Source organism: Patagioenas fasciata, chromosome 2, assembly GCF_037038585.1.
Source record: "Patagioenas fasciata isolate bPatFas1 chromosome 2, bPatFas1.hap1, whole genome shotgun sequence".
NCBI lineage: Eukaryota > Metazoa > Chordata > Aves > Columbiformes > Columbidae > Patagioenas > Patagioenas fasciata.
Window position 1 is genome coordinate 15976516 of NC_092521.1, and position 17609 is coordinate 15994124.

The 17609-nt window shown below is 47.9% G+C and overlaps 1 protein-coding gene across 1 annotated transcript in view; it reads left to right on the forward strand.

Annotated features, from left to right (window-relative positions):
* Positions 1-277: 277 nt before the first annotated feature.
* The window catches only part of EXT1 (exostosin glycosyltransferase 1), a 182080-nt gene continuing 164748 nt past the window's right edge, over positions 278-17609 (forward strand). The window contains exon 1 of the mRNA XM_065830557.2: positions 278-1575. Within this exon, the coding sequence (XP_065686629.1) occupies positions 623-1575 (953 nt within the window). The 5' untranslated portion in view covers positions 278-622. The remainder of the gene's footprint in view (positions 1576-17609) is intronic.

Consider the following 17609-nt stretch of genomic DNA (forward strand, 5'->3'; position numbering starts at 1 on the left):
GGGGAGGGGCGAGGAGGAGGCGGGGGGAGGGAGGAGGAGGAGAGGGAGGAGGGTCCTCGCCGCCGCCGCCGCTCCGTCCCGGGGGCCATTCAGCGGGAGCGCGGCGAGGAGCGAGTGGCGCCGGGGCCGGGCCGGGTGGGCGCCGGGCGATGCAGGGCTTCGTCAGGCTGCGGCGCGGCGACCGCGGGCTGTGAGCCGGCGGGGCCGGGCTACGCTGGGCCGGGCCGAGCCGGGCGGGGCTGGCGGCGCGGGGAGGGGAGGGGCGGGCGGGAGCGTGGCGGAGGAGAGGGCAGGCAGCGGCGGGAAGGCGGGAGCGGGGCTGCCCCGGTGCCCGCCCCGCGCGGGGGGCCGGCCCCTGAGTGCATGCGGGGCGCCCCGCCGGGCCGCCGCCGGCCCGCCGCCGCCCGCCGCCCCTGAGACACCGGCGGGGAGAAAGTTGCGGCGGTCGCCCACATGCGCGGCCCCGGCCGGCGGCTTGGGGAACGGCGCCGAGCGGAGGTGGGCGAAGAGAGTTTGAAGCGCTCGCCGGCGGGAAGATGGCGGAGCGGAGCTGAGAGCGGCGCCCGGCGAGCTCGGGCCGCCCCCGCCTTCCTCCGCAGCCCCCCGGACCCCCGCCGGACACATGCAGGCCAAAAAACGCTACCTGACGCTACTCTCCGCCGGCACCTGTCTCGCCCTGCTGCTCTACCTGGGAGGCGTGCGGCTGCGGGCGGCCCGGCACCCCACGCCCGGTAGCCGGCATGGCCCGCCCCCGCGCCCCGGCGCCGAGCGGCCCTGGCCCCGCTTCCCCGACGCCCTGCGGCCCTTCGCGCCCGCCGAGCGGCCGGGCCCCGAGGGCGGCGGCGGGCGCGTCTCCCCCCGGCAGCGGCGGGACGCCAGCGCCGGCCTGTACCGCGGGCGCCGCTGCCGCATGGAGTCCTGCTTCGACTTCGCCCAGTGCCGGAAAAACGGCTTCAAGGTCTACGTGTACCCGCAGCAGAAAGGGGAGAAGATCGCCGAGAGCTACCAGAACGTCCTGGCCGCCATCGAGGGCTCCCGCTTCTACACCTCCGACCCCGGGCAGGCCTGCCTCTTCGTCCTCAGCCTGGACACGCTGGACCGGGACCAGCTTTCCCCCCAGTACGTGCACAACCTCCGCTCCAAGGTGCAGAGCCTCCACTTGTGGAACAACGGCAGAAACCACCTGATTTTTAATTTATACTCTGGCACCTGGCCTGACTATACCGAGGATGTGGGGTTCGACATTGGCCAGGCCATGCTGGCCAAAGCCAGCATCAGTACTGAAAACTTCAGACCCAACTTTGACGTTTCTATCCCGCTCTTTTCTAAGGATCATCCTAGGACAGGAGGGGAGAAGGGATTTTTGAGGTTTAACACCATCCCTCCTCTCAGGAAGTACATGTTGGTATTCAAGGGGAAAAGGTACCTGACGGGGATAGGGTCAGACACCAGGAATGCCTTATATCACGTCCATAACGGAGAGGATGTTGTCCTCCTGACCACCTGCAAGCATGGCAAAGACTGGCAAAAGCACAAGGATTCGCGCTGCGATCGAGACAACGCTGAATACGAAAAGTAAGTGAGTGGTGCCCTGTCCCCGTGCCCGTGTTCCCAGGGGCACAGCGGCATGCCCGGCTCTGCAGAGCGGTCCCGGCTACTGGGCAGCTGTGAGCAGATGTGAGCCAAGGCATTTGCAGATGCTCACAGGCCAGGGGAAAGTCGTGATCTCTCCTTCGGGTGGGTTGGTCACTCCTCCGGTCACCTGTGAGGCTGCTGGCTGGCTCGGTGCTGCTTCGGCTGTGGGAGCCGGCTGGAGGGATTGAGGGGCAGCGCAGTGTCCTGCAGCTGTGGCGTTGCTCGCCCCGGGGACCGGTGACCTCCATCAGCAGCCCTTTGGCTTTGCAAACATGGCGAGCGGTGAAGGTGCTGCTGGAGGATGCTCTGGCATCTGGCACTGCCCTTCATCCCCCCCAGTCGATGCCCTGTGCTTTCCCTGCCCCAAGACAAAGTTTGTGCGAGTCCTCAGCCCTCTTCAGTGCGTTCCTGAGCCTGGCTTCTGTGGTGGGTCAGTCGCTGAGGGTGGTTTCTGGGATGCTCTGCACTGCCTGGTGTCTGGCCAGTGTCTGTATCTCCACAGACGAGGCAGTAACTTGCTGTCTTTTTTCTCTTGGTTCAAACTGGTACAGCATAGTAAAGAATAGAGGAAAAAGGAAATGCTGGCTGTGTTCATGTCCTGTTTCTGATTTTTACATGCGAGAAGATGCACCCACAGCGCGAGCACAGCGTGTGTATTCTGTGAATGCTGGGTTTCCTGGCTTTCCCCCATTTTTATTTTTATTTGTTGGTAGTGTCACTGTCTAGCCAGATTTTGTGTCACTGTGGTGCTACCCTTGTCTTCCAGTCTGCTTTTCAGGATTGTATACATAACTGCCGGGAAAATCGCGTCCTGGGAATTACCCCCAGGACCACGATGCTGACTAAGCTGTTTGCAAATGATTAGTTCATTTAAATGCCGACCACCGCTATGTTTGCTGTAGGTGTCTATATATGAAGTTTTTCGCATGAGAATGTTTCCCGTGTAGCAGGAGGTAGAGGCTGGATTAAAACAGACCAGCCGTGTAGTGCTGGGTTGGTAGCGTGCAGTGGAGCTGCACCGAGAGCTGCCAGTGGCTGGAAGGGTTTGCGATGCACAGAGGAACGTGGGCGGAAAAATGCTCCTGGAGAGCAGTCGTGAAGAAACTACGGTGGCATTAATGCTGATCAAAATTTCCAGCTAGCTGCCCATTTCGCCACCAAAACTAGCCACAAGGGGTTGGGACAGACCGGGAAGGTCAGCACCGCAACGCTGAGAAGCCTGTGTGTGCCGGGATGAACTCTGCTCGCCCTCCAGTTTCTGTAAATGTGCTGCTGAGGGGGAGAAGACAGCAGTGCAAATACTTGCTGGACTTTTAATCCCATTCCCTTTCAGAAAACTGATGTCCGAGTGGTGAGATGATGCACACGTGGAAGTGATACAGCAACAGTACCAAATAAGCAGTAGAGATACTAAGCTCAACTCATGTTATTTGTGACCTAGGAGTCCCTTTGGCTTGTGAAGTCCTTTGGGCAATATTTCTTGGGAGGGAAGAAGGGAGACCTAGCAACTGTAGCCTTGCAGACTGCTGTTTCTTCACTTGGATCTCAGCAATTGGAGCTAATTTACAGATAGGAAAAGTCCTGGTTATTTGCTGCCTTCTGTTGCATGTGTGCTGTTGAGTTGTCATAAAAACAAATATACCTGCCCATGGTTTAATGGGAGGAGGGCTATATTCAATTTTTTTACAGCTGTGCCATTTGGTCCAATAAAAGGTAGACCTCTCCCTGTAAGTTCTGCTCCTCCTGAAGTGTATTTGATGCTTATTTTGTAGCAAGTGGTGTACATAACAACCCTCAGGGGATACGGAAGCATGAACCCAACTGGTAAGGCATGCTATTCATACAAAAAACATAGTTGCTGCTAAGATGTGGCCATATCTGGGGTGGTGTATGGGGACTTCAGCATTTGTTGCAACGCTGCTGTTAAAGACAGGAAGATAAAAATTTTATTACAAGAAAATAAAATTACTTCAAGAATTGAGACAGACAGAATCTGTGATCAGGCCACTGAGATGCATGAGGTCGCTCTGGCAAACGACTGCAAATGCTGAAGCTCCTCAGCCCAGCATCTCATCCGAGCGAGCGCACCTGCCAGAGCCGCGGCCCCTTCGTGCTCCTGCGCCGATTCGCAGCGAAGGATGCCATCTGCTGCTCTCCCGGCTCTGCCGGCTGCCGGCCTTCCCCACCTCTCCCCTGCAAACACAGACCACGCCTGGCGCTCCCTCCCTTCATAAAACCTGACAAGGTCACATCCCCAGGGCAGTGTCAGTTCAAGGGCTGCTGTGCTGAAGTGCAGCCCAGGTGTGAAAGCTGTAGGAGGGACTCTGCTACTCACCCCACCTAAAGCGACATCCCATCATGAATGAGGCTTGGCAAAGAAATGTCTCTAAATACAGTTGGGCCTTGAAAACTGCATGCAGAGGAGCTTTCGTGGGGCTTTTTGGGTTTGGATTTTTAACAGTGCGTCCTCAAGGTTTTAATCAAAAAGAATAAAATGCACTCTCCAAGATATGTGTGTTTGTGTATCCATGTAGAGTTGTCAGAGTTGCATATTTCACTCTTCTGTGCTGGTTTCCCCGTCCTCTGTTGTGTCGCTTACAGTATTTCACTTCAGATGACAAACAGGAGTCTATGTGCTCTGGCCATGGAGAGCTGGCCCCAAAATACCAGTCCTTGCCAGGGCAAAACATGAATGATAGTCTCTGGGTGGAGCCCTTGCCAAGCTGGGTAGATGAGGTGACCAGATTTTAAAACATGATAATCGCATGTTAACAGAGTGGTTGGGTTATGTTGTGTTATAATTGGTGCTAATGCACATTGCAAGTTAGTTGTGATGGGGTTTCGTCTATGTTGCAACATTTGGCGTGAGGTCCGAAAAAATGTCCACCTGTCCACAGGATGAGTTGTTTCCTCTCTAGGAGACTGAAAAAGCCAAGAAAGGTGACTTCTTGACCTGTAGAAACTCCGTAGAGTGTCTTATTTCATTTGGCGGAAGGAGGGACAGGCATGTGCATATTTGACTCTTTCTCCCTCAATTGTATTGAAAGATGAATCTGTATGTTACAGCTAATTAATTTGCATCCCAGTTATGCATCTCAGCAGATAAAGCTGATGCAGACTAAAATGAATTGCATTATCATGATTAGGCTACTAGCAAACAGGATGCAAAGGAAAACAAAGAAAAGCTCTGGTTTCTTTACCAGTGCCCTTGACTCTGTCAAAGTTGGGCTCTGTCACCCAACACTAGGGCAGCTGGGCTTTCTGAATTCCTCCACAGTAGGATTTCAGCATTGAGCTTTCCATTTCACAAAGGGTTAAGTGAATAAACAGTGCTGCTGCTGACGTTTGAAGACAGCCTCTTAAATATTTAATGACCGTCTAAATATATACATATGTACAATGTGTTTTAAACAAAGGCAGAATTCATGTACAGGCTTAACTGGTTCCAAATAATTACTTTTTGGAAGGTAATATAAATGACTATGGATACCGAAAGAAATGGAGGAATGCAATGCTCTAGTATGTGAGGCAAAGAAGAGATTTTGTACCGAAGTGTGGATTTTTCTAGGAAAGCAGAGAATATTGTCTGTGGTGTATCCCCATATATGCAACAACCCTGCCCTTGGAAGATGGAGAGAGGAGCAATGATGGTATCCAAAACCACAAAGTCTTATCAAAAGATCCCTTTATTTGAGGAGACTTTCTGCTCGTATCTGTGCAGGGTAGCTGAAGTTACTGATGGTAATGAAACAAAGGGGAAAAAACCATAATGAACAGCATTGAAGAGAGTAGGATGGAGAAGGGGAAATGAGCAACAAATGTGTTTTTGGAGAAATGTGAACTTATACTGTAGGACAACTAGTGCAGTGAGGTGTTCTTTATAGACTTAAGTTTTTTGACTTGTCAGTGCTCAAAAAGCCTGTGTGGTCAGGACTGAACTGAGAAAGGTGGGACTCATGAGGTGGGACTAGTTCTGCCAGCGGAGGTTGGAGGCGTGGGGTTGAGCAGGAGCCTATGGAAGGAGCTGTGCCCAGATCTACGTGAGGCTGCAGGGCTGGCAGAGGAGGAGAAAGCACTGGCACGCCATGTGCTTGTGCCCGCGAGACATCTCTGCAGGGCACGATACCGCTGAGCAGGGCTGTGTGTGTAATTTTACAGCTGAAAGTATCCAGCTGAACCTGTACCCAGTAGGTTTACCTGGTGTGCACTCTACTGGTAGAAGGAGTGTCAATCACGGCTGAACCCTCCTGCCCATGAAAATGCTGTCCTGAGCAAAGGTTACAGTCGTGCAATAAGCACGGAATGGGAAGAAAAGCAACTTTTAGTTTTGCTTCCTTCCCACCAGGAACAAAAACTACACATTAAAAAAAAAAAAAAGTGGTAGAATTAGACTCTAGGGATGACTTTGCCGTTCGCAAGACCACCATGAAAATGTGAAGTAAGGCCATCCAACATGGTGATAATCTATATGCTGCATATGCATGTATGTGCATGTTTTGAACAAAGGTGAAATTCTTATATTTTCAACGTACTGAGCTGTATTGTGTTGTATTAAAATACAAATATAAGTTCCACACTTAAGCACTTACTGGATTCTTTTAAGAATTATTGAAAAGCTTTCACAAGCCAGCTCCTTTGCAGCTATTTAGGACAGGGCTGAGAAATCACTGAGGTTCAGGGTGCCTGTTGTCCGGAACATCTGAACTGAGACTGGAACCAGTCTGTGCATCTTGTATATCACCAGGCTACTTCGGGAGCTTGGATGAAACTCAAGAACTACTTATTGAGAGAGCTTGGGCATTTTCCCAGAGTATCTTGGCTCCTGCAGAGACCTGTCCCCATCAGACTGCTTTTTTATTTTAATATCAATTTTCCAGAAACTGGAAATTTGCCCGTTTTACAAACATTTATTCCAAGATGCAGTAAGCAGGTATATAGCAAAGGTACATCTGAGAAATATGTGATTTGCTCTATCGTCTTCCTCCTCCTGCTCTTGGTATGTATTGCAAAGGGTCCTTATGTGCCTGTTGATGCCAATTTAATCGAAGTATTGCCCTGGGAGGGGTAGGGGCTCCCACCTGGGAATCTCTGGGCGCAGGGGCGATGGGAGCACCCCTGAGGTCTCGGCCAGCGGTGCGATCCTCAGCCCTTTCCTCGGAGAGGGGGCGGCAGCAGGTGGGTGTGTGTGCAGGAGCGTGTTTCCCCGTGTTGGTGCCGAGCACCGCGGCGTGTGTGGCTGGGTGTGCAGGGTCAGGCAGTGGCAGAGGAGCACACCCTGCCCGCCAGCCTTCAACCAGGCACCCTCCTAACCTCAGGTAATTAAGTTTTCTTGTGGGGCAAGTTATTATTATAATTGCTTGCCCCGGGCTTTTCTGCATCTTCCTGTGAAGCATCTCAGATGAGGTTCTGTGGTGACAAAGCGTTACAGTAGATGGCTGATCTGGTCCAGAGCAGGCATCTTCTGTATGCAGAGGCACAGGTGAAAGCTGCTTTCACTGCTTTTCCTGCCTAGGAAAATTGTTCTCGGATAATTCATTGATAAATAATTATCACTGAGGAGACGCTTGGCGGTAGAACAGAACTCAAACAAAAAAAATTGTCTGAGCCATCATTTTCATTTTAAGCAGAATTAATCCTGAAACGGGAAGTTTGAAGGGCTTGTTGAACCCAGATCAGAACTGAAAGTGATGTTTCCAGCTCTTGCTTGGGCAAGATACTGAACATCCCGTGGTACACCAACCTTCTCACCCTCCCTGGCTGGGCATTCCGTGGGACAAACTCTGACTTGTGCGGGACTTTCTGCAGCAGCCTAAGTGAGCTTCACTGAAACTGCTCTGACGGGAGTGGGATGGCTGAATTTGGGGTTCTTCTAGGGGCTTGCGTGCTGCTGCTCCCCGCTGCACGGAGGGTGTTCCCAGCTGTGGGTCTCTGTGTCTGTGCAGCTCTGAAGTGTTGTATCTCCCTGGGAGGATGGGCTGGAACGAGAGGAGTTTCAGCTGAAGACAAACCCAAGCGGAAAAGGCTGGTGGTTTGTCTCTGCTGGAAATACAATAATCCTTTTGCCCCACATACAGCCCTGGAACAGCCCACTGGAAAGTAAACCGGCAGCCGCTTGCGGGCAAGGGAGGTAAATGAAACTGGTAGGCACGAAGCACTTATTTACTCAACAGATGTGAGTCAAGAGAATGTGCTGTAATCTGATGATTTCTGGAGTATTATCTGTGATTGTTTTCCCTTTCTCTCTGCAGGGTTTCTTTCAGAAAATCCACAAGAGTTTTGTGGTCTTGAGTAAACAAACCATTTTGCTAACCAGAGAGAAATAATCGGTAGGTATGTAGGTAACCGTCTGGCGTGTGGGGGGAGTTAAGTGCTGTGTCGGGGCTGCTAAGGTGACTGGCTTCTCAAGGACTTGACTATATCTGGATGATGATGCAAGATACTCCTGCCCCATGTTGTATGGAGATTAGTTCAGCAAGTGGGAATGTGTGAGTATAACTTCAGGTTATATGTAAGGTTCTGCAGCTTTCCACATTACCAAGTATTTTGGGACACAAAGGTTTCAAAACCTTCTCGTGGTTTACACTGAGCAGTAGATTTGTTCTTCCTCTTCTGTTCGTCCAGCTGTGCTGTGTTTTTAGGTAAGGTTTTGTGCTGCTCTTTTTTAATCCAGGTTTCAGGATGAAACAGAACGTACATCGCCACTGTCTTGCTCTTAATTTAGGAGCCTCCTCAGTCAACTGGAGGGAGCATCAGTGCTATGCAATGCTGATACAACTCGTCCCCACATCTCGAGCAGGCACGGAGGGAGCTGGGGCAGGAGGGGCCTGCAGCACTGGGCGATTAAAGACCCAGGCCAGAGGATGGTGGGAGTCATTATTTCTTCCATTTATGGGGCAAATTATAATTTTGAACAGTTGACATCCGTGCTTTGGAAGAAATTGAAGAGCGTGCTTGGAGCGGTCCCTGTCCTGGCATCGCAGCACGGGCACCATGGATCTGGGAAGGGGTTTGTGAGCAGAGGGATGGGGGATCAGCACACTGCAGTGCTGCAGGATAAACTAGTTTCCAAACGAGAACAAAAGAAAGGAGTTTTGTTTCACATGAGAAGAGGGAAGTAATGTTTTAAGGAATAAAGGCCTGATCTCAGCAAACTGTTGTGCCGAACTGCTTTGCTGGAAAAGAACTGGTGTGAGTGCTGCCAGGCTGATGGCTTTCCAAACGCAGTCTTGCTAAAATGTTGTTGTTTCTCGGAAGAAGAAAACATAACTTTAATCCAGCCAGGAGGGTTAGGCCTCCTCAGTAACAAGAGAAAGATGATGTCATTTTCTTTAAATCTCTTGTGCTTTTCCTACTTGTCTCTCCCCCTGCCTCTTGCTGAGATGTAACCTCAGTTTTTCAAGTGGTGTAGTGCTGTCTGCTCTGCAAGGGTGCAGTTAGGGTGCTAAGCTGGTGTTCCCCGAAAAGTGGTAGAGTTGGGGCATTTGTGTCAGCTGAATCAGGCTCCTATTTCATATTGCAGTAAGAGAGACTGCCCCGCTCTCCTGCAGTCCCAGAGTGAAGTATCTTAGAGAAAGTGCTGTGTAAAACTAAAATACAGGGTGTTTCAAAAAGATGGACCCAATTTGAAATCACGTTATCTCTGCAACCACAAACTGACCAAGAATGAAACTCTTACCACTTGAAAGGGCGGGGCATTTAGGTTACTAAAAGTTACTAAAGCTTGATAACTTATTAAACCATTTGTAATTTTTTGTGTAATTCTAACATGTTGCCATCCTCAAATATACTGCTTTGAAATTGCGGCCACCTTTTGGAAACAACCTGTGTTATTCATTAATGTTTTCCGTGCCCACTTCTCAGGACCTGTCGGTGAGTGTAGCTCCAAACTGTGACTTTACGATAAAATGTGGTAAGTCATCAGAAGCAGCATCAAGCAGCTCCTCTCTGTGTGCGTGTGTGGGAGGATCCCCACAAAAGCTTTTTTGGGGTTTGGCACTTGCCATGGGTTGGGATACGTGTTCAGATTTGGTAGATGAGTCTTTTAAGTCTCCTTACTTCTCTCAGATGCCGTGAAAGCGCTCAAGCACCGATGGTTCCGATCGCTCCTCCGAGGGCTCTCACGGTGCAGTTCACGAATTCTGTAAAGCTCTCCTGCCTTAAGTTGATTTCTTCCCCATGATGGTTTCTGGTCCAGAAATGCATGAAAATGAAATAACTCATGTGTTCCTAAGTGAATTTCCTGTTCGTTCACTTTTTTCCCCTCTAATATACTCTTTGTGTTTGTGAATGAAACAGAATTAGGGCTAATTTAGTTGATTGGCTGCAAAACAAAAGTATTCAATGCTAAGAATGGGAAATGAGAAGGCCTTTCTGAAATGTTACTTCTTTGCATAATTGTAATAGATTATAATTATACAGTCGGGTGTTTAGCAGTGGATTTGCTGTAAACACGGTCACGGGAAATGTCTCGTTGCTCACTTGTGTCGGTTTGAGTCCCAGTGCGGTCCCATCGATGGCTGTACTGGCATCTCTAACAACATTTTCTCTTTGAGCAGGATGGTGTGTTACAGAAACTGCCGTCTCCAATTCCCCTCCCAGCTCCTCCCACAAAATTACTGCTGGTCGATACGGCCATGTCAGACCGTTGACACAAATCAATAAGATCAATCATTCTTCAGCTCCTAAACAAAATTGAGAGCGTGATGCTGACGGGCTGCGCGTAGCGGTGCTGGCAGCGATTCCTAAATGGAAAATACATACCATAACATTTGCGAAGTTCACGTGGGGGACCCAGTCCCATTAATAATTAGTTCTCTCAGGCTGTTAAGAGCAGCCTGCTATAAATCGTTTCCTACAACTGCAGTTTGTGTTATGACCCCAACAGCCATCAGGCTGATGGAGAGCATCACCTACCCAACAGCAGTGCCGGAGAGAGGTGAGCGTGGCAGAGTTTGGTTAGGAATGCAGATTTTCTTCGTTCTCCTAGGAGATCTTGACTTCTTCTGATACTGGGTTTTGCCCCATGAATAATTGCAGACCTTTTATCGCAATACTGGAATTCGTGGTGCAATCAAGTAGTTTGGTGTGTAACTGAAAGCCCACTGGAATTGTACTTGCTGTAGTCTGCAAGAGTAAAATCAGAGGCTGCTTCTAAAAAGCAGAACCTTTATGTGAAGGGAAGGACGAATCTTTGTTTATGATGTCTGAACTGGTATCTCTGAAGGCTTGTTTGGGTGTGTCTGCTCATAGACTCCATCAGCTGCTGCAGGAAGATAAACATATAAATGTTTCATCTCCTTGATTTGCCACCGAACATTGTGCTGGGTGCTAGCAGTTGTTTTTTTTAATTAAATATAATTTATCTAATCCTAATGGGAAACATAATTATAAGATTTATTTTTTATACTGTGATTTCAGAACTACTTTATAAAGAACAGTAACATTTCCCCCTTAATGGCTGTTTAAAAACTAGAAAAGAAAATAAAACAACAAAGTACACTTTGCTAGAACTAATAAATCTCAGACAAGAAGAAAAAAAAAACATCTGATATGTTGGAGCTGCAATAAAGCTGAAAATTAATGATCGGTAAGTTGGTGCTGCGGGAGTGTGGAGTGTGAAAGTATTATGGATTTGCAGAGACGCCTATAGCTTATTAAATGTCAGCAAATTTTGGCAGAAGCAGTAGAAAACCCTGATCAGAAAATGTGAAGTGGTGCAACCTGCAACTGGAAGATCCAGTGCCACAAAGGATGTGGGAACCATGGGTGCCGTTGAAACAGAAGAAGGTGCTTTGCAAGATCAGGGTCTGAAATTGCACGCTAAACCCCGTTAGTTTCTGATCGGAGGGATTTAAACGTTTCAGTATGGCACGACTGTCATCTTAGGGAGGACTTTATTGTACTGTAAAACCTTTGCATGAGGAGCTATGTGTGAATGTTTAAAATAATTTAAAACAAGTAACATCCCTTTGCCCTCCCACTCTCTCTCATGCTTTTTTTTTTCCTAAAACTGAAAGGAATAATACATCAAGTGAGTGATCACATCAGGCATGGACACTTACCAAATCACAGTGAGATAACTGTGAATAACTCTCTAGTTTCGACAATTTGCATGGCCATTAACAATTGATGGGTTTCCCTTAGAACCGCATTATCTATGGCAGCGGGATCTATTCCCGCACACCGCTCCTGCATACTAAGTGCCAGAGAAATTTTCAAAAGTGAAGTTAACAAAAAATACGATAGCAGCAAGGTGAATGAAGCAGGTAGGAATTTCAAGGCTACATTTTTTTGAAGGTGGGGAAATTTTTCAGGTGATCATGCATTTTTATGTCTTCTTCCCCATCTTCCCTGCCTATTTTTTTTAACTACAGTTCTAGAAGTTTTAATTCAAGCTGGTGTTAGGTTTCCCTTCACTGCTTGGCATCGTGTCAGGCTTGATGGTTGGCTCTGACATGTGGATCAGTTTAAGCAAGGTTTGAAGATACATTCTGTTTTAGTTTTGAATTGGACACGTGTCTTGAGGAGCTTTTATGCATATTTGAGAAAAGATAAAACCCTTGCTAAATTTAGCAGTCCTGGCTTGCTGGGTGGCTCTTTTATGGGAGTGATTTCAAGGAGGTGTCAAAGATGTACCTTCCTTATGAGAATCATGCCATCATTTTAATAAACACACGACACATCCCTTATTTCTAGTGCTTTCATCTCTGGCTGTCGGCACGTCAGATCTTTCCAGATTCCTCCATCAAGTTGACTTCTCCAGCCCCAAATCGCTTTTCTCTCTCTTTTTGTTTCTCTTTCTCACCCTCTTCCCTCTCCCCCTTTCTTTTCACGGTGCTGCTGTTGTGGCAAGATTAAAGCGGCTGAGCGAGGCGATGGTGGGGAGAGCTCGGGTCATCAAAGGGTGTGAGCGGCTGGAGCTGCCGAAGGCTGGTGGGTGACATATCAAAGCTGGTGGGTCCCAGCACTCTGTGCTCTCCCCTTGTAAATTAGTCCCCTGCTGTAAACAGAGTTCTTGGGGTTAATTTATGAGCTCACACATATGCAAATGCAATTGTTTTTCTAAACCCTTCCCAGAATTTAATTGCAGAGGATGGTAATAAAGTCTGTTCTTTGGAAGATGGCTTCTGTAGATGGGGCATGTTAGGGAAGAAGTATCCGAGTTGTTGATAGCAGGAGGTGGCCGTTCATGTTAATCTCAGAACAACCCAGCACTGTGTTGTTGTGTCTGCCCCTGGATGCTGTTTCTGGGTTGCTGTAGGTAGACTGAGATGAACTGGAAGATCTGAGCAGCTCCTGGTTGCCACTGGCTGGGCCTGGCGTGGTCAGAGACCCAGCGTGTCCTGTCTTGGCCGGAGCACCCGTGGCCTGGGCCAGCATGAGGGCTTTGAGGAGCCCCAAATCCCCACTTACCTCTTGGTGCCTGTCTCATGGTGTGGAGGTAACCACGGGGCTGGCTGTCTTCTCTGCCATTACCTCTGCCTGTGTTGCCCTCTCCCCAAACCCTGCTTTATCTTTGCTGTGGAGCTTGGGGTTTGTGCACCCAGTGTTCTGGACAGACTCTTGCTCTGTGTTCAAGCAGGGGATCCTGGTCCTTGTCTTAAGCATTTGCTCCGAAGGTGTCAAAAGTCGTTGCACTTTGCACCTGTCCTCTGTCACAGGACCCTTCTCCAGTACCCCAGCCTGCTGGTGTCCCTCTTGGTTACTACTGCAGAGAACCAAGGCAGCCAACCGAGCCATTAGCGCACGTCTCTTGGCTTTGTACATTGAAATACCTGTGAACAGCAGTGAAAACAGGTTGTCAGCTTTTGTTCTGTTAGCTGTTGCTGGTGGCCTATAATAATGATCTTTTCTAGGAAAAAGGTATTTTACTCTTCTTTAATTTTCACAGATCATAGTAAAATAATTAGTGATGAGATCATCTGTGTTGTTTGGGTATAAAACTGGAGATGTAAGGATTTGGAGATATTGGTGTGATCCCAGGTTGCCCTGTTGGTGTGTTTACTGGTTATAGCAATAGTTCTTATTTACTTAAACTTTAGTCTCAGGGTAACCGTGTTTCACAATAATCAATGCACTGATTACTGTAATTGCATTTTGTGGTACCGTGGTCTTATAATTAACTGACTGGGCTAGTAAAGCATGGAATCTAATGAATATTTGTAAACAAATTTCATTAGGAAGTAGGTTGAGAATATGCACTGATGGAAGATAATAGAGGAGACCCATCCTCAATTTCGATAATTACAGCAAATGGAGACCTGGAAATGAACAGCGAAATGTGGAAACCATCTCACTGTTGCTTGCCTCGTGTTTTCTGCTCTATGAGGTCTTTAAAATCTCCCTTTTAAAAACATCTCTCTAGAAAATGGCTCCCCACTGCAATGAGGTCCTGCGTACGCAATTTCAGTCTCCGTTGCAGAACATTAAAGCATTATCAGACATGATGTTGAAAACGGGATTTACAATGTAGGGCTGATATCAGCCTTGAGTAAGAATTGTCTATTGTCACCCCGTGATTGGATCTTAATGCAATTAAAATGGAAAAGGAAACCACCACTGCAAATGGGAAATACATTTCCTAGTGTTGCCTCTGGGAGGGTGGATGGCTGACATCTGGATGTTGCTGGAAAGCTGGCTGTGTTTTACTGTCCTTGAGGAACTGTGTCCCATTTTTGCTGCAGCGTTGCGTGCACTTTGCGTGCCTCCCTCTGGTTGTGTCCCTCTGTTCCAGATGCGTGTTCCTCACCTTAGGTGAGGGCTCCGGTCCTGCACGCTCCGTCAGGCCATTTGGGAGCATGTTGTATGAGTCTGGCAAGTTAACAGTTGAAGGATCTGGCCCATTTTGGGTGGTTGCTTATTTTAAGATTGCCAGAAATCCCTTTATGCTTTCTTGCCTTCTCTCCCTTCTTCCCCCATCTATATGCTACTTGACTCTTAATTACAGGTTTTCCTGACTGAGTCTATGGGTGTCTCTTTTACAGAAGTAGCATTAAATCCTGCCTCTTCCCCACCCTTTTTTTTAAGCTTTTGGTTATCTGCAAAGTTTGGTATTATTTTTTCAAGGAAACACAGGTGAGGAACCTTGCTGAGAGAGCACCAGCCCTGAGCCATGGGCTCATGAGTGGCTGCTCTTGCCGCAGGAGCTTGGAGGGGAGAGAGGGTCTTTCAGCAGCTATAGTTCATGCGTTTGCTTCCTACCTGCTGATTTCAAACAGTATTAATTTTTATGCATTTATTGTGTTTAATTAAAAGCAGGGCTGCTTACAACAGTGCTTGCAGAGATTCCTCCTCCTCCCCCCTCCCAAAAAACACAACAAATAGGCATCTGGTATTTGTTTTGTATAACACAATCCACATAAAATGAAGAGTAATAAAACATAATTATCTGTAAAGGCTTGTTTTATAAGCCTAAGAATGAGCTCGTTGCTGCCTTGTTTTGGTCTATTTGTAGGATAAAGGATGCCTTTGTATGGTTTTAGCCCGTCTCCAGATTAGTAGAGAATCGGTTATTACGGTGTTTTAAACCCTGGTGTGTTGGGGTGCGGGACAGTGGGAGTGCACACACAGGATGGCACTGGTGGATCTCTAGGGCTGGGGATCAGCCTTTTTGTGTGCCTTTCGGAGAATTTTCCCTTCCAAATAAAGGGTTTTATTTGGTAAAGTAAGAGGGAGAAAAATCTGTGGGCTACACGAATAAGAAATAAAGGTCAATGTCTCTGAGCTGTGGGCCTTGAAGTTGGGTTTGAGCCATTTCTTCACGCTGCTTATCCTGGGCAGCAGGAAGGACAGTGATGTTGATCCGTGTTCGTGCTTGGATGTGTGTGAGGACTCTTTGATTTGGCTCTTGTTGCTTTTCTGATAGACCTTGACTGCTGCCGTACCTTCATCTCTTTGGAGCATTGTTGACTGAATCCACCTCCAGCCCGGTCGTCAGGACTCCCAGCACAGGATTCGGCAGTTTTGAAGAGCTAATATTACTAATGTCACCTTAGATTTACTGTTCATAGTTTGTTTGTAGGGCAGTATGCCTTTTTACTTCCTTTCTGCTTTCTGTAACCCTGCAAAGGTCCTTCCTGCCACTATGTGCTAGCAGTTTTTTTCTGGGGAAAAGGTGGAACTAGATCATTTAAATCAATTACATATTAAAGTGAGATATGCGAGTGGCTTATGGCTGTTCTAAAGGTAAAGTGTGAAAACCAAATCCTTTTAGGAAGCTCACACTCTAAGCCTATTGTTTGTTTATTTTTCATTAAAATAGGATGGGCAAAATAGAACAGGCGAAAATCAACATAACGAAAACTTAAAGTTTTAGGGCTGCAAGGCACCTTCAACTCCAACATACTTTGGAATGCGTTTGCTTTGACTCTCTTTTTCTTTGCACAATTAATTGAAGCGATAGAAGAGGAAATACAGCTTTTCTCAGTTTTTATGTGACTTGTAGCCTTCTCCAAGGCAGATATGACTTAGGTATTGCTTTCTTTCCGCAAGGCAAGCCAATTTTGAATCTTGGTTAGCAGCTGCTTTTGTTCTTCTGGGAGTCTGGGAAACAGTGGGGTTGGGAGCGCATAATGAATTGCTAAATGATACCCTCACAGAGAGAGAAATCTCCCCCTCTTAAGCGCCTCTTTCCTTCCGCAGAGGCTGTGATGGTGCAGTGATGGTGCAGTGACCTGCGGCAGGGGCAGGAGATGCTCCCGGCAAGTCCAGCGTCCTGGGCAGCGCAGCCACGTGCGGCGCTGCCGCTGCCCGTGCTGGAGTCTGTTCCTCAAAATGCATTTTTCTTGAAATATGCTTTTTTTGTCGTATTCTCTGGGGTTCCTAGTGTAACCTGCACGTTGCTGGCTTTAGTTGTTTAACAGCAGCGTTGTGGCTGCGCTGGGTCTGTAGCCAGCGAACACCGGCAGCAGGTAAGGCGTTAGGAGGCACCCACCTGCCTTTTGTGTGCTTACATTATTTTCTGTGCCCAGAAGCCTTTGATCTGTTCAAACTGAAGCCTGTCTCCTGAGAAGTGGAGATGGGTGCCAGATTGCAGGCTGATGTGTAAATGTGTCCTTTTGCAGTGAAGTCTCATGTCACATGTATGTGCCATGTATGTCAGAGGCTGCACAGTCCAGCTACAAGTCAAATAGTCTGAGATGTTGACACAGCCCCCACTACAGAAAGTTCCACTTAGTTTTTCATACAAGGTCTGGAATGCCTTTTTTTTTTTCTACCCCTGAGATATTTCTTTTCTCATATGTAGAGGTGGGGGATATCTCCCTGGAAAGTCTCCTGGTCCTTAATTAATGTCCGTAAGATGTTCTGAGACCACTGTTGATTTGCATTCAGAACAACAGAATTGTATTCAAAAGTTTGGGTAGCTTCTGATCCAGCCTCCTCATGTCTCCAGAACAAATGGTCTTCACTTCAGCAGCGTAAATGTGGGGGGGGGGGAAACTTGCCCCCCCCCAAACCATTAGCTTCAGTTGTGCTATCAGTGTGACATGGACTCGTTATTTATTCTCTTTCCCATTGTCTGCAGAGTTAGTAGCATTGGGTGCATTTTCTTTTAAACATGACATAAACTGAAATCCTGTTATTTGCACACATTCTGTGGCACTAATCTTCAAAGTATCTAGGCAACCTTTATGTAGATGACACTTTTAACTCAAACCCTTCCATCATTATGAGTGTGGTCCTGTGAAAAGATGTAGGGTGAAAAAGGGAGGGAAGAAAGAGCTGTCTTGAACGCCTGTTGGGCAGCTTGAGTCACTTGTGAGACTCTTTGTAGGAAGCACAATGCACTGAAGATCTCTGCTGCCATACGCTACTTCATACTACTCCGTGTTTTTCCTTTGAGCTCGGGCAGGTAGGGGATCTCCTCGCTCTGCTGGACCTGATGGTAGAGGTGCCAGGAAAGGGGGATTTCAGAGCTTCTACAATCCGGGGCCAAGCAGTGGACTTCTTTGAATGGTTGTGTGCTCCAGGCTCAG